Source organism: Talpa europaea, assembly GCF_964194135.1.
Source record: "Talpa europaea genome assembly, chromosome: 11".
NCBI lineage: Eukaryota > Metazoa > Chordata > Mammalia > Eulipotyphla > Talpidae > Talpa > Talpa europaea.
The window spans coordinates 58,906,483-58,923,245 of NC_140078.1; the positions used below are offsets into that span (position 1 = coordinate 58,906,483).

At 40.3% G+C, this 16,763-nt stretch overlaps 1 protein-coding gene across 2 annotated transcripts in view; it reads left to right on the plus strand.

The window, feature by feature from the left end:
• Positions 1-16,763, plus strand: part of ADAMTS9 (ADAM metallopeptidase with thrombospondin type 1 motif 9) — a gene marked incomplete at both ends in the record, with an annotated part of 162,465 nt that overhangs the window by 80,076 nt on the left and 65,626 nt on the right. For both annotated transcript variants that reach the window (XM_084248298.1, XM_084248299.1), the window contains 6 exons: positions 328-447; positions 3,070-3,171; positions 3,301-3,468; positions 5,499-5,768; positions 11,232-11,393; positions 13,543-13,719. In XM_084248298.1, coding sequence (XP_084104424.1) covers positions 328-447; positions 3,070-3,171; positions 3,301-3,468; positions 5,499-5,768; positions 11,232-11,393; positions 13,543-13,719 — 999 coding nt within the window. The remainder of the gene's footprint in view (positions 1-327; positions 448-3,069; positions 3,172-3,300; positions 3,469-5,498; positions 5,769-11,231; positions 11,394-13,542; positions 13,720-16,763) is intronic.

A 16,763-nucleotide genomic window follows, 5' to 3' on the forward strand; every position in this document is an offset into this window, starting at 1 on the left:
ATATACAACTACTATCTCCATGTAGTTATGAAACATTTTCATCACCTCGAAATACCCATTAAGCATTTACTCTCCATTTCCCCTTCTCTTTGGCCCCCTGGCAACCAACAATCTACTTCTATGTCCATGAATTTACTTATTCTAAATATTTTAGATAGATGGAATCCTATGACAGAGGTCATGTGTCACTGTTTGTATCTGGCTTCTTTCACAAAGCATAATTTTTTCCACTTGGCTTTTATCAAATATTGTAGGGAAAGTAAGGGAAAGAGAGAATTCACTGAATTGTGTCTACTCTTTTTTTTTTTTTTAATTTCTTTCCTCCAGTGCAGTGTCACTTGTGGACAGGGATACCAGCTAAGAGCTGTGAAATGCATTATTGGGACTTACATGTCAGTGGTGGATGACAGTGACTGCAACGCAGCAGCAAGGCCAACAGATACCCAGGTAAGTTCCTTTCCTCAACTCAGTGATTGTCATTGGTGGCAACTTCCTAGCAGCTCAGTCAAAATTAAACTCCTTTCACAGGAATGTAAGTATGTAATTAGATAAATCACTTAATTAACTAAAATGTGAAGATTTATTGATTTATTACATTTGAATCTAGTATTTTGATGTACCAGTTTTATTCTTCTCTGATAATTTGAAGTGTTTGTAGTTGTGATTCCCATTATTAATGGATGGCAAAGGTTGATTGCTTGGATTGTTTTCTTGAACTCAGATGTTTTCCTTAATGATTTCAATGCAGAGTTTAGCAAACAGTGTTGTATGTTCCAGAAGCAAAGTGCCCAAGCTGGCTTGTACCAGCAAGTAAAAGTTGATTGATAATTTTTCAGGAAAATCATAAACTAATTGTTTAACATAGTCATTCTTAAAAATTGCATATATAAGCCTATAATTAGTAGATGATATTTAAAACTAAGGTGATAAATATTCCTAACATTCTAATTATTTTTACTACACTTGACTGTTTTAATCTAAGGACTTGAGATTGTTTACATGTATATGTGTCTGAGTGGTAGATATACAATACAGTGGTGAGCTCTGTACAGCTCTTCCAATTCTGTGTTCATTGGCATCAAGTTGGTAGTTTGAAATTGGCTGTGGTGGGATTATTTATGCCACGGAAATCAGTAAATGCTTTTACTCTGGCTTCATTGTTTAGATTTAAGAAAGTGATAGAGAAAAATATTAATAATTAAGTTTGTGCTTAAGAGACTCTGGTGTCTGGAGCCACTACTTTGTAAATAACACAAGAGTAAGGAAATATTCTGGCATTTGAAAATTACTATCTGGTTCAGCAAAGAAATCATTCCTGTTATTATTGAATGAGTGAAGTTCTGACATACATCTTCAATTCTTTACTTTCCCTTTCCTCTTAAACATAAGCAAAATACCTTAGCTAATATTCAACTCAGAACTGTACTTGTTCAGCATTTATTTATAACTATAATTTGGCAACAGAGTCAAGAATTCAGCAAAGTCAACAAAAGTGTTCTGTAAGAATTAATCAGCTATATGAAACTTAAACGATTCTGTATTTTATTGTTATATGTTAGTTGTGTGCTGCATACACTTTAAATCCATACATAAATAAGCCAGCATATATACACCATATACACGCACACAATGTAGATACCTATGTGCATGTAATATGTGTGTGTAAGTACATATTACAAACATACACATCATACCTTTTTTTCTAAAGAGAGCCAACTGATAGTGATTCACCAACATGCTCCTCCATGTGGGCCTTGATTTTTGCATCATTTATGCACATTGGCTTTACTAACTGTTGAAGACAGGACTTGAATGCAGGCTGTGCTCAGAGCTCTCACACTGACATCCTGCAGCCACTGTGCTGCCTTGGTTCTGAACACCCTCAGTCTGGTACATTTCAACATGTGTTGTTGATGGATGAAGAGTGTCAAAAAACTAAATGAACGTGGCGGTGTTGTTCATGTTGTCATCGCTGATCAGTTAGCCAAACACCACTTGTGACTTGTGTCATCTTTATTTTTATTACTTTATCGGAATGTTCCAAACCACCACATGATAAATGGGAAATGTCAGCTGTGACATCTAAACCAGCATGAAGTAAGGCCTTTGAAACTTAAGAGATTCAAAACTTACATTCTCAGTTATTCTGTAATACCCACTGACTGTGGGCAGCTCCCACATCTGCAGCCTGTCAGTCATTTCTCCACTGTGTGAAAGGTTCCCTCTAGCTTTGCTTGGACCATGGGTAGAGAAACAGGCAAAGTCTGGAACCAAGTAACAAGATTTCCTATTTGGTTTGAAAGTTCCCCAATGTCAAGGATGCCTCAGTAAGTCTGGCACCAAGTCCCAGAGCTTTGCGCCATGCCTGGTATGTCTTAGGATTTGAGTGAGTATGACATTAAATCAAAGAATATTTGCTAACCCCTGAGGTTGGACATGATGTGAGCAGTTGTGTATTTCTGTTTTCCCATCAGTGAAACTGTGAATATTATCTACACATCGATGATCTCAGTTCATTATAGGGATTTTCTGTGAGTGATTGAGAGGTGTTATAGAAATCCCAGGCACAGGAATATTGAATTCATCTTTTATATCTAGATTTGAACTTCAGAGCTCTGGGAGTTACCTTTATATACATAAAAATCCAAGTTCATGATTAACGAATTCTGATTAGGAAACTAATTGAAATGGGAGAATATAATTTGGCCTTTGGAATTTAAAAATATTAACAATATTTAAAGGCTACCCTGCTCTTTCCCAACTTATGTTTCATTTTATAACATTTTCTCTCTTTCCACACAAATAAGTAATGAATAAGGTTTTAAAAATCATTAAGTAACCTGCTGGCCTTTATGTAGCAGGCCACACACACCTTATAGTGACTAAGGTTAAATCCCATTTGCAGTTTAAAAATTAGGGCTGAGAAATGCCATGTAATTTGTCCAAAACTCACACAGAAATATGGGGTCTTAAAATTCTTAGCCCTTGTATTTGTTATACAACATGACCATTAAAGTATGCATTGAATTAAGGGTAACTTTAGCTTTTTCTCCACCTGCCCATATCTAGGACTGTGAATTACCACCTTGCCATCCACCCCCAGCAGCCCCGGAAACAAGAAACACACACAGTGTGCCAAGAGTCCAGTGGCGATTTGGGTCATGGACACCAGTAAGAAATAGAACGAGAGGGTGTGATGGGGAGGTGGATATTCTCTGGAAAGACTATAGAAAGTGGGTTTCTGTCCAGTGCACAACTATTTCAAATAACAAATCTGCATTATTTCACTCCAACACCAAGTGCTCAGCCACTTGTGGAAAAGGTACCCGGATGAGATATGTCAGCTGCCGGGACGAGGATGGCTCTGTGGCTGATGAAAGCGCCTGTGCCACCCTGCCTAGACCAGTGGCGAGAGAAGACTGTTCTGTGACCCCCTGTGGGCAGTGGAAGGCTTTGGACTGGAGCTCTGTAAGCAGATGGCATCTTCGAGATTGGGAGAGGATGGGTGCACAGGATGGGGGTGACTAGCACCAAGTGTCAGTTGCTACTACTTTAGAATTAGACACGCTAGTGATTTGAATTATCCTGTGTCTCATATATGTAGCTGATTTGAGTCTTGGCCATATGTGCAAGAAATGCACTTAAATATAAACCTGTATTTGCAATCTTCTTAAGACCCTTCCTCGTGGGCTGATTGGAAAACCCTCTTGAGTCATGTCAGAACATAATAGGCTTGTAGAGTAGCAGAAGAAGGGGGAAGTGGTACCTTGAGTCTGGGTGCCTCCTGCATCCTATGGTCTTTTAATGTGCAGTGACGGTTGGCTTCCCCACCAAGAAGTGGAACTCCTCATTCAGTGCTAGAGACCCAACCTCTTATGCACCCCAAGTGCCATCTATGAGCTTTTTTTAAAAAAAGATTTATTTATTTATTTATTTATACAAGCACTGGGTACAGTCAGAAGCGTGGAGGGGGGACAGTGAGAGAATTCACCAGAGCCAGAGCGGGGAGCAGAACAGGCAGAAGGACGGAAGTACACTGCAGAGGGGAGCAGCAGGCGCGGCAGGAGAGGTCTGCGCCCCATGTGGGACCCTCGCCGGGCAGGCGGCAGCCGGGGATCAAACCGGCACTGCAGAGGCTGTGGGCAGCTTTGCAGCCCAGCGCTCAACCGCTGCGCCACCAGGGGAGGCCCTATGAGCTTTTATAACTAGAGGAAGACCTCTTTTTTCAGGCAGCTCTAGCTTTCTGCCTTGTGAAAATTCCAGAAAATATATAGTTTAGGACAGATGAGAGCCCATAAGAGAATAAAAGGTTAATATAGCAGTAGATATCATATAAATGAAATTTGAAGCATGGATTCAGAGATGTACAAAAAAGGTAGCCTTTGACATTTCCTGGCTGCATGACCTTGAAGCAGTCTGGCTAAAGTCTTTGAATCTCAGTTTCTTCTAAAGATCAAAAGAAGACCAGAAGGAACACCAGCCTTAGAAGGTGACTGGGAGGATTGTTTGAGAAACATATTAAATGCTTAGCACAAAGGAGGTGCTTGATAAATGGTATATAATCTCATTCTCATGCCTGAGCCCCCAAATACTCGTCCATGCTTCTATCTGTCCACCCATCTGTCTACTTACCCGATGTTTGTGAAGCCTACCATAGAAAGAATAGTGGACACCAAATAATAAAATTCTTGCCTTCATGAAGGTTATTTCAGTGGGGGTTCCTGTCAGTGAACAAATAAAGAAGTAGATGATTAATCAGATACTCATTAGTACTGGAAGAAAGTCAAGCCATGTAATGGCATGAAGAAAAATGGGGTGAGCTTTCAGACAGATTGACCAGAAAAGGCCTACTATTGCATTGAACCAGACTAGAATGAAATGAGGTAATGGACCCCATGGATGTCCATGTTGTATAGCAAAAGGTATAGCAGATGCAAAGACCCTGAGATGGGGGCGCCTTAGCATGCCCAAGAAATATCCATAAGACCAGTGTGGCAGGAGTTAAGTGATTAGACAATAATAGGAGATTAGTTCAAGATGTAGCTAGTGGCCACATCATAAAGGGTCTTGTGCTTTGGACATAATTCAGAGTGAGTTGACAAGTCACCAGATGAATCAACATGTGCTAACCTTTGTCGCATGGGTCATGGCTTGTGATATATGCACAACAAACTTGGAGTTTGGGGGGCACTTTAAGCAGAGCCAGGCCAAAAGGCCACTGCAGTAGTCCTGGCAAGACAAGGTAATTGTTAGGGCGGTTATAGCAGAGATGGTGAGAAATGGCTGGATCGGGCGGGACATATTGTGAATTTTAAACCTGAGAGGATTTCTCAATGAAATAGATATAGGGTGGGAACGAGAGGGAAGAGGCAAAGATATTGCCAAGATTTTTGGCCTCAGGCACCTGGTGAGTTATAGGCCATTTATGGATAATTCGCATTCAGAAATTTGTCACTACCACATGACCAGTCTCTTCCCTTTCTGAACTTTCACCACAGTGCTCCGTGACGTGTGGGCAAGGTCGGGCCACCCGGCAAGTCGTCTGTGTCAACTACAGTGACCATGTGATTGATCACAGTGAGTGTGACCCAGATTATATCCCAGAAACGGACCAGGACTGTTCAATGTCACCATGTCCTCAAAGGACCCCAGACAGTGGTCTCGCTCAGCACCCTTTCCAAGATGAAGATTATCGTCCCAGGAGTCCCAGCCCAAGCCGCACCCACGTGCTGGGTGGAAACCAGTGGAGGACTGGCCCTTGGGGAGCAGTGAGTATTCATTGAGGTCTTCGCCTAATGTGCTTTCTTCTCTTTCACTTGAGATAGCGTTGGGAGGGAACACAAACTAGAAAGACCTTTGGAACTTTTTTTTTTCTCATGAGGGATTCATATTTTGCATTGGCATTTGTTTGGGTTAATTGTTACCCTTGAAAAGGGGGACCCATGCTGTTGTCTGCTTGGGGGAGGACTGAGCCAGCTGGGTGGCAAGTTTCTGTGATGACATCACATCCTGTCTGCAGAAGGCAGCGCTCACCTGGAGACTAGTTAAAGGGACAGTGTCATTTTTCCAAAAGGGAACACTCAAGGGAAGTCATTTTCCTTCTTGCAGTATTCCAGATAAGTGTAGTCTCCAAGTGGCACAGTTGCTATATAATTTGTAGTCATAAGTTATTGTCATAGCGTAGGAGGAAACATTACTTTTGGTAAAATCTGTACTTAAAGAAGTACCATAACCCTAATGGTTATGCGCATAGACGCTGAGGGCGACACCTGTCCATCTAAGGGTTTTGGAGTCTTAGATTCCCTGCGGTCTTCAAGCTACAGTTACCTTACCTATAAATCACAGATAATAATAATTCCAGCTTTCTAGAGTCATTGGAATAATTAAATGCAATGATGCAAATTAAATCCTTTGCACTCTGCCTGTCACAGAGTGAGAACTTAATAAAAGTCAACAGTGATCTTTCTTCTTGTTTCTATCTTTGTCCTTCAAATTATGGGGTCCTTGAAGATAATTTAATTTTTAAAGGGAAAATAAGCTTTTGAATGTTTTTGATTTTACCTGAGATAATTTCCCCCAAATTAATAATACTGTGGAATTCCAGAGCTGTCTGATGGACGTGCGGGAGGACACAGTAACCGGGGACCTGGGGAGGTGTGGAAGTTAGGTGTTCACTAATCACTCAGGGGTCTTCTTTTTAATTGTTTACTGTTAGTTCCCTCCTAGCACTGCTAATTGTGTTTAATTATTTCTGGAGTTAAAAAAAAAAATAGAAGGAATCTGCCTGTTTCCACTGTGGTTATGTTTCAGTCAATTACATTTACTTTCTTGTGAATACTGATTAGCCACTGAGCATTTACACACTGCAAGTGCTGGTTGTAGGCAAAACCTCTGCCAAGTGACCGAGGACACTCTGCATCTCATTCTGACTGCTTGCTTCCCTTTTGAGGCTTCTTTTGTCTAGGTTAGAAGAGATTATGATTTTGAGAAATAAAAGGGTGACCAAGGGTGATAATCACTGAGTGTCCCATGAATTTTCAAGTTAAGAACATTTCAAATCTCACATATGTTATTAAAATAATAGCACTAGAACTTTTAAAGAAAAATCATAAAGTCATTCTTATTTAGTACTAGATTTGGGGATGATGCTTTCCTTTCAAATTGAATGAGAATTGTAGAATCCCCAATTAGGAGGTATTCAGAAACCTTCTTGTAGCAATTACAAAACCATTCTTTCCCCCATTTTGCCTGTATTTGGGGGAGGATTATAAGTTAAATGTGGCTGAACAATGCAATTTTTTCAATCCTAGCTTGATGTGCCTGACCTTCCCCCAGAATGTGGATGTACGTGCATCTGTGCACAGTGTGTACACAAACTATAGGTGGTCTTCCTGCCTACTGTGGCAGAAAAGGCAACCCTGAGTCATAAATTCTAGAGAATGAGAATCCAGTTTTCTGTGGATTCTGGAACAAGAACCTCATTGTATACTACATTTCTGCATAAACTAGAAGAACACTGTGTGATGTTTTCTATGTGTTAGCAATTAGGGGTCTCTTGTCACAAGCCAAAGAAAAGAAACTGACTCTTCAGTTGAAAGCCAAACAAACAAATAAAAATGTCATTTAGTACAAGCAGAGTAAGAGACAAGAAAATCTTCAAGGATCTGGCTCAAGGGTTGGCAAATTTTTTTGTACAAATGATCAGATAATAAATATTTTTGGCTGTGTGGGCCTCAACTAACCAGCCTTGCTGTTGTAGCATGAAAGCAGATATAGACAATATATATTAAGTATGACTGTAAAGGGTGTGACTCTCCCAATAAAACTTTATTTATAAAAATAGGTAACTGGGGGCTTCCCCAGTGGCGCAGCGGGTTGAGCACAGCACTGTGAAGCTGTCCACAGCCTCTGCAGTGTGGGTTCGATTCCCGGCCAGCCAGGGAGAAACCCACATGGTGTGGCAGACCTCTCCTGCCTTGCCTGCTGCTCTCCTCAGCAGTGTCTTCTGTCCATCTACCTGCGCTACTCCCCGCTCTGTCTCTGGTGAATTCTCTCACCCTCCCGCACCTCTGACCTCTACCCCAGTTCTTGTATAAAAATAAATAAAAATAAATGTTAAAAAAAAGAAGTAACAGGCCAGGTCTAGTGCTTGGGCTGTGGTTTGTCACTTCCTGATCTAGATAGAATGGTAAACACAGGATAATTTCTTTCAGGAGTTTCTGCCTTAATTAATCCCTTTCAACTCTCAACAACCATTGAGTTACTCTTCTAGGATTCAAATTTCCAAGGAAGTTTGCTTGGTTCAGATTGTTCTTACTTGCCAACTCCTGGACCAGGGAAAGGCAAAGTTTCCTAATAGACAGTCCCACCAAGGAGGCATCCATTGTGGGAGGGATGGTTCCGTAAAGGAGAATTGGGTTGCCAGGTATAATGGGATTTATACTAAGCAGGCAAGTAAAACATCACCTCTTGCTTCTCTGAAGGCCATTCTCCCTGGTTTTTGTCCTGTGTAAATGATTAAATGCAGAATTTGTTCAAAGAAATGTATACCTAGAAAAATATGTCATCTAAAGAGGATAGGAAAAGTCCAGCATGAAATTCCGCAACATGGATGTGGAAATAAGAATCTCTGTTAATCATGAAGAATAATAAAATTTTACCTGGCAAAATAAAAACACAACATTTCACCTGTCTAGGAGAGTGTGCCCACCTAAGCAGGCCTGGGTTCAATAGCTCACGAATGCAGTGCAATTGCTTGTACTCAGCTGAGCACTGCCTCCACCTCTTGGGCCTGATTCTCAGTAGGATGCATCTGATTGGTCACTGGGGAGCTAGTGGATTGGTTGGCCTTTGATCAGGTGTCCATCCTTGCTCTTGTCAACCTGTTGAAGGAGGGGAGCATGTGCTTCATAAAGCTGTTATTTTCAGAAGCTTTTAATTGGCCTAGAGAGTAAATCCTGTGACTCGCACTGTGGGAGATAACAGGGACAAAGAGTGATGACATTGAGCATCTTTTCAAGCAGATTATCATTTTATTGGGGTGGTAACACTTCATGGGTGACATAATGAAAGGTAATACAATATTATCAGGGGGAAAACGCAAGGGCCAAAGTATATATTACAGATCTTTTTACAAGATACAAGGCCCTTTCTGGTATTGGGGAAATTATATTTCCCCAACAAAGCCAATTAAAATAATAGTTCTCTGGGGGTTTTATTATGTACTAAGTTGTTTAAATGTCAAAAAAAAAATGTTTTCATGTTTAGAACAAGTATGACAGAATAAAAGTAGTATTTTTGCAAATCTAAAATTACCCAAATATCTTCTGAGTTCCTACATCTATTTCCCTATTCTGCATTTTAACATTAAATCTAATATATTTAAAAACCATTTGTAATTCCACCAGCATAATCTAGATATGAACTGAGACCCAGTGAAATAAGTGAAAAAAAAATCCATTCACATCTTCAAATGGAAGAAGCTGAGCAGCAAGGAGGAGTATCTATAGGTGTTCTGAAATAACATTGATTAAGTTAGGATTTTATAGAAAGCACAAATCAGCCATCAGAACCTGGAACTCAAAAACAGTGTTGCAGATGCAATTCGAGACTTGAAAATGCTTGGGAATTACACTGCTTTGAGGACTAGATGGTTACTTCATAAGCAAACGGATTTTACATGTTATGGGTCAGAGTGAAGGATACTAGCAAACACATTGGGTTTCAAAAGATAAGAAAATTATGGAGAGGAAAAAATCCACTCAAGATGTAGATAAATAAGAGAGCTATGAGAAGCTTGTGTGGGAAAGTAACTGAAATGCAAACATAACTCTGGGAGAACCATGAAAGAGAGTGCTGGATTGAAAGTCCACCTGAAAAGAGGCTTGTTGATGTGGAATTCAATTATGGTCATTGGGGAAGTAGAAGAGAAAAGGAACAGATCTCACCTCCTTTCGCCACTGAAGAAGAGGCTGCTGTGAAGGGAGAGAAGAGAACATTGCCTGCTCGGAAATGCTGTCTCAAAGACACCACAGGCAGCCCTCCAGTGACTGAAGGACTTGATATGAAAACTTCGTTTCAACCACTGGAAATTTCTTTTTTTTTTTAAATAATGAATTTTATTGTTATATTCCCCATACAATTGCAGCCCCCCCATTCTGACCCCAATCCCCCCCCTCCCGCCCCCGCCCCCCTAAAAGTGTCTCTGGTTCATAGTTTTTTGTTGATTTTGATTTTCACTTTCTTATAGTTATTCATTTTCCTGGTCCCTGATTTAAGTTTTCTAGATTCCTGCTATGAGTGAGACCATCCGGTATTTTTTTTTTCTTTTTGGCTTATTTCGCTGAGCATGATCCCTTCCAGCGCCATCCATGTTGCTGCAAATTGCATGTGTTAATCTTTTTTGAATGCTGAGTAATATTCCATGGTATATATGTACCACATCTTCTTGATCCAGTCATCTAGTTTTGGGCATTTGGGTTGTTTCCAAAGCTTAGCTATTGTAAACAGTGCTGCTATAAACATAGGGGTGCAGGTGTTCTTTGGAATTGATGTTTCTGTGTCCTTTGGGTAAATACCTAGGAGTGGAATTGCTGGATCCTATGGAAGCTCTATGTTTAGTAGGTCCAGAAATCTCCACACAGCTCTCCACAGTGGTTGGACCAGTTTGCACTCCCACCAACAGTGCAGAAGAGTTCCTTTTTCTCCACACCCTCGCCAACATTTGTTGTTGCTAGTTTTTTTAATATGTGCCATTCTCACTGGTGTGAGATGGTATCTCATGGTAGTTTTGATTTGCATTTAACCACTGGAAATTTCTTAATCGTGTCATTTGACCCTTGTGCTGAAGGAAAAGTCAAATGTTGGATCTAAATAATCACTTAGACTTTTGACAAGAAAAGAGTTCTCAACAGACTGAGGTGCTAGTCAACACTCCCATGACTCCCAGAGCTGCCGGAGCAGAGGCAGTTCTGAGAACAGTCTGCTTTGGACGTCATGGGAGGTTGTGTCTGACTGAACATGGGAGAGGCCACGTTTCTGGCCTCTGTGTGGCCATAAGACCTTTACATTAAGCAATCCCACAAGAGGGAAGTTCTCATGATAGCTCATTGTGAATGACTTGATGGTTTCTGTCATGTTTGCCTCCAACCTTCCAACTGGCTGCTTTTTATATAATTAAGATAGAGATTGGGGTGGGCATTAACCTGTTGACTGATGTCTGATGTGTTCAGTGTTCCAGTACCTGTGCTGGTGGGTCCCAGAGGCGTGTGGTGGTATGTCAGGATGAAAATGGATACACTGCCAGTGACTGCGTGGAGAGAATAAAGCCCGATGAGCAAAGAGCCTGCGAGTCTGGCCCTTGTCCTCAGTGGGCTTATGGCAACTGGGGAGAGGTAAGAGTGAACTCTTTATCTATATGTCCTTGGGTAAACAGAGTGATCTTGCCAGACTTACCATGTTACTGCTCATAGTTTAAGGGAGAGGCACTAATTCTACTTGAAGGTTCTTGATTTGGTTGAACCTAAGACATCTGTCTTAATTCTGGACTAATGTGAAGTGTATTTATGACCAACTAGACACAGTTTGAATACATAAAAGAGGGAAACCAGACAAGAATACAGATACATTCTAGTTTACATTGTCAACCTCTGTTGATTACAAATGGACACTTAAGGTGGTTAAAAAGGTACATTAAATCCATCAAATCTGGCCATCTTCCAATCTGGGGTGTTGTGATGCACCTCTGTTCCCATAGCATAATGTCTTCCAATATTTTAATCCCTGATAAAACCAGAACAAATAAGAACTGTTATTCCTAGCAAAGGTGAAAGTGAATATTAGCTTAATGTTCAAAAAAAATGAATATATATTGTTCAAATTCTTCAGCTGTTAATTTTTGAGAGTCGCTTGCTACAACAGATGGAGAGTAGATGGAGAGTATTTTGGACCAGAGAAAAACTGGATCCCATTCCCAGCCCTGGCTCTTATAAACTTTGTGACCTTGGCAAGTAATGTAACTTTGCAAATGCCTGTATTCTCATCTATAAATGGGAGCAGTAATGGCACCAACTTCACAGTGCTCGTGGATGTACATGAGACAGTACATTCAGGAGCTTAGCACACATCCTTTAGTCAAAGTTAATTGCTCTGATAGTGATCGTTATTGTTACCACTAGTAATAATACCTGTTATTTGTATTACTATTATTATTGAATGCAGGTTTGAGCCATTATTACTTGCAGGACTTGGATGCTTATTGTCTTATAGTTTCTTAACCAAGAATACATTTTTCTACTCTATAATCCACAGAGAGAGCCCATAAAGTTGTTCTTTCTTGACTATAAAATTTGTAAAATAAAACATGAGGAATAACATCTTGGAGACCCCAGTGCCAAGACAGGGAAAAAAAGACAAGTGAAATGGATGAGCATATTAGTCCTCATGCCTGGCTAATCAAAATTGTGTGTCCACATTTCAGTCTCATACACGTAACCTAGTAGTTATATGCAGTCATAATGGAGATTTTTGTTGATTTGCCTTGATAGTACGTCATTGCAAAGGCCTTGACTGAAAGGCAGGAACAGGGAGTCATGCTCTGATACTCATGTATTGTGAGTTTCCCAGCACTACTTGCAAAGTTCTGTCCTGTGGGGCCTGTGATTAAGCTTCTGTAATTGGACTGAAGCCAGGAGAGGATACGCATTTGCAGGGATGCTTGCTGTCAGCACGGTCCAGATCATTCCAAATTCTGTGGGAGATCTGGCCTTGACACAGCGGGGAGCCCACATGTCACTGTTCCTGGACATGAGCACCACAGTCCTGTCCAAGAAATACAACTTGTTCCTGACTCAGAAGTCGGGCTCTAACCAGGAGTTAGAACTTTATCCAGCATTCCCGCCACCCTATTTATTCATCTTAAGGGAAAGCCAGAGTTATCCTCAGATTCTACAAATATAACATAGCTCAACATCATAAAGCTCTGGAGATTAGAGGCCCAGAATATCCAAAGGATGGTGACAACCTTTTTGAGGTTGCCAGGAAATAAAACCGGCTAAGTCATTATTTCCTTTACTTGGTTATGGGTGGTATAGGGGTTTTCATGTGTTTGATTTTGGGTTTTGTATGCCTCAAACAAAAGGCTGTAATCTTATCCTAGCTGCTAGCTATTGGATTGATAATGATCAACTTATTTAACCCCTTTTCAGCTCAGTTGCACCTTTTATAAAATGGGACAAATGCACTCATCTCTTGATGAGCTAACACATATAAAAGCCCTCAGGGCAGACAAAGAGGAACCTGTCAATGAGTGATACCTGCCTTCCTTTAAGGTGGAGGGTTCTAGTCTGCTACATGTATGGCTTTGGGTAATTCAGCTTGGTTCTGTCTAGAGATTTACTTTGCCTTTGCCCAGTGCTGTAATAAGTGTTTAGCTAAGCAATTTTTTAATTTCATTTTACTTTAATTTTTAAAAAATAGTTCCTATAGGAAAGGAAAATTTGTCATTGGCTGTTCAGTCACTGCAGCATGTCTTCCTCCTTCCAGTGTACGAAGCTGTGTGGTGGAGGCCTGCGAACGAGGCTGGTTGTCTGTCAGCGGCCCAGCGGGGAACGGTTTCCTGATCTGAGCTGTGAAGTGCTCGATAAGCCTCCAGATCGGGAGCAGTGTAACACCCATGCTTGTCTTCAAGATGCTGCATGGAGTGCTGGCCCTTGGAGTTCGGTACGGCCCTAACTATTAACATTTGTTAACCAGCATCTAGCTAACACACCAGTTCCGAGGTATTCCGGGGCATGCCTCTGCGACAGATAATTACACTCACAAGGATGCACTGAAGCTGTGCTATCAACAGGCTCTTCTTTTCTTCATACGACATATAACAGAGTAATTTTTGTATCACCAAAATGACTTTACCGAATATTTGTACCTCACGCAGGCCCAGTGCCAAGGCTAAGAATTAGCTTCTTTTCTAGAACAACTAGACCATAGATATATATTTTTTTAAAGAAAGTAAATAATTGTGTGTAATTATCAAGCTCCAAAGTGATTGAAGCAGACACTTCAGTAGCAGATATATTTTTTTTTTTTCTTTTCTAAGCTATGGTCGCTTTGACCTTTGAGAGAAGATCACTGCTCATTGAGGCCAAAGAAATTTTTTCTTCAGGGACTATAATTTGCCTCTGTGTGACCTTGGGTACAGCTCACAACACAGTCACCACAAACGCAGTATCCACAAAATAGACTGAAATCATTCGGAAAATAACAAGAGTTCAGCTGTAGACTCAATGACCTTTTAAGGTGTCTGGACTGTTTTTTCTCTTTCACCAAGACAGGAGCTCATTTGAGACCATTTTTTTGTTTTGGTCCTATGTTTCCTTTGCTATATGGTTATCTAGCAGCTGACATTATAAGACAGGTTTGCCACTATATGTACTATGCAAACTTCTGGGGCAGCTCTTACAATAGAAGGATTGCATTGCCAAAACAGTACTTTGGCTAAGTGATGCTGGAGCTATGGCACCCTTAGCACTGTTACCTTTAAATAGGGCAAACATTCCTATAAATACATTAATTGCAATTGCACTGAAGCTGAATTTAGTACGATAGTAAATCACATTTAGAGTCTTATTTATTCCATATGTTTCTGAAGAAAAGTCTTAACCATTCCCATAACCAGCTAAAGAACAGAATAATGGATGTGGCATTACTAATACCTGTTGGCACTTGTAAGCATCAAAGTTTTCAATGTCTGAGATTTTGTGTGCAATAGAACGCTACATAGTTAGCCACTGTACTTTGTATTAAGTTGAAAATTGCAATTGAGAGTATATCTGAACTAGTACTATTGACTTGGGCGATTAGGATTTTTTTCAAGAGCTTAACAAAAATGCTCTGGGTCAGATATGGCATTCACCAGGAGCATTTTATAAAGGCCATCTTGGCACCCTCCCAAAATGAATGTGTGAAAAAGAGCAGAGCTAACCTTAAAATGTCAGGAATATCTTTGGACACTCCCAACTTCTCTAAGTCAACTGTTGTTTTTTTTTTTTTTTCCTGAAATTTTCCCTCTTGAGCCCATTATATTTTCACCCTATTCACTCAGCCGATAGTAACACCGTGTCAGTTACATTACAGTCAGTCTACCAGCTTGCATTTCTTTCTTTTTGACAAAGATATTCCTCTATCCCTGAAAGGGTGTGTGTGTTCACATGTGCATGTGTGTGTATACATACATGCATTTTATATCTACTAGTTTCCACAGCACTTTCTTCCTTGAACATGTTCTAAAATCAGCTCAAGATATTTTACACAGGATCACCACCCTCCCCACAGATATTTTAAGGACTTAAATGCTTAAGTTTAAAAAAAATCATCTGCTGATTCTTTTAACCAAAGACTTTAAGTTGGTTTGTTTTAACTATAGCTGTTCTTCTTGGGTCTGCACCCAGTTTTCTTAAAAGACACATGGAGTAAAAGAGAGAGAAAGCCTAAAGTTCTGTTATACACAGAAGCAAATTCATGGGTTTTAATATTTTTGCTGTTTGTATTACTTTGATGCTCCCTTTGTAAAGTGATCATTACTGCAACATATATTCAAATGCCACTACAGTTTAGGAACAAGGCTACTTCTGCAAGACTTTCATTGTGATATTTGGTAAAATGAAATCAGAAGCATTTTATTTAAATATAGACATTTTAATATATTACATAAATATGTATGGGAAGGAACAATATTTCAGATTGTTACTGTAGAATTTTGGTTTTAATTTTATATTGATTTGTGTAGATGCTTTGGTACAATTCCTTATTAATTCTAAATGTACGCATACCTCAGTGAATTGTGTTAATAACCTTAAAACCACTTTTGTGGTGCTGCATCATTGAAACAGACAATGAGATTAGCAATGACACAAAATATACTTGAGGCGCTTAACATTGCTTTCAACAGGAAAGCAAACCAGATTTATTAGAAAACAGAGGTGCAATTTGTCCTTCAGCCAGGCTGCTTTCTCTTCCCCAGCCCTCCCACACCGGAGATAGTGTTCAGACCAAGTGCCGCTGTGAGTAAGCCTTTTCCAAGGTCAAAACGGAGATAGCCTAGTTCAGCAATGGACTCAGCAGCAATATTTAGCAAAGAAATGCCAAATCACTGTCAATGTGGCTGTGACAGGCTCTAAAATGAAGCTTATGTGAACCTAGAAGTAATGTTAAACCCTTCTGCTTTAGCTCAACTCATTGCAGATTTAGATTCGGGATTGTGAAAATATCTTCCCAAATTCAGCCTTTTCTGTGTCCTTTGCAGTCTCTCTGGTCATGTTTTGCTTTTGAGGTCAGGTTCATCCGCTGCTATGCCTTTCTGTGGGCTTCTGCATTTGGGGAGCAGACTAAGTGCAGGCACATGTCCATCTGCTCTAGAATAAGCTGATTCAGCCAAGGTGGTTCAAGTGAAAAAGGTTGCTGGGTGATGCGCCGACCCAAGATCGCCTTCATCGGTTCCTTTTTGCACTGCCGTGTGTAACTGCTCACTGACCACCTCGGAGACTGCAGTTGTCCTTAGGAGAAACTGCTTGTTTGGTGTTTTGGTGATCAACCTAAGTGTTCTCTGAGTTTTGCTTTAGCCATTTAGGAATAATGCTTGTCAACCTGAATAATGAGAATTTATGAGCTCATGAAGGAATTGTGCTTTTGTTTCTGCCTGGCAAATTATGATTTTGTGTCTACCTCATTTTCATATTAAAGTTTGCAGCTTTTGTAGGTAGGAAGAG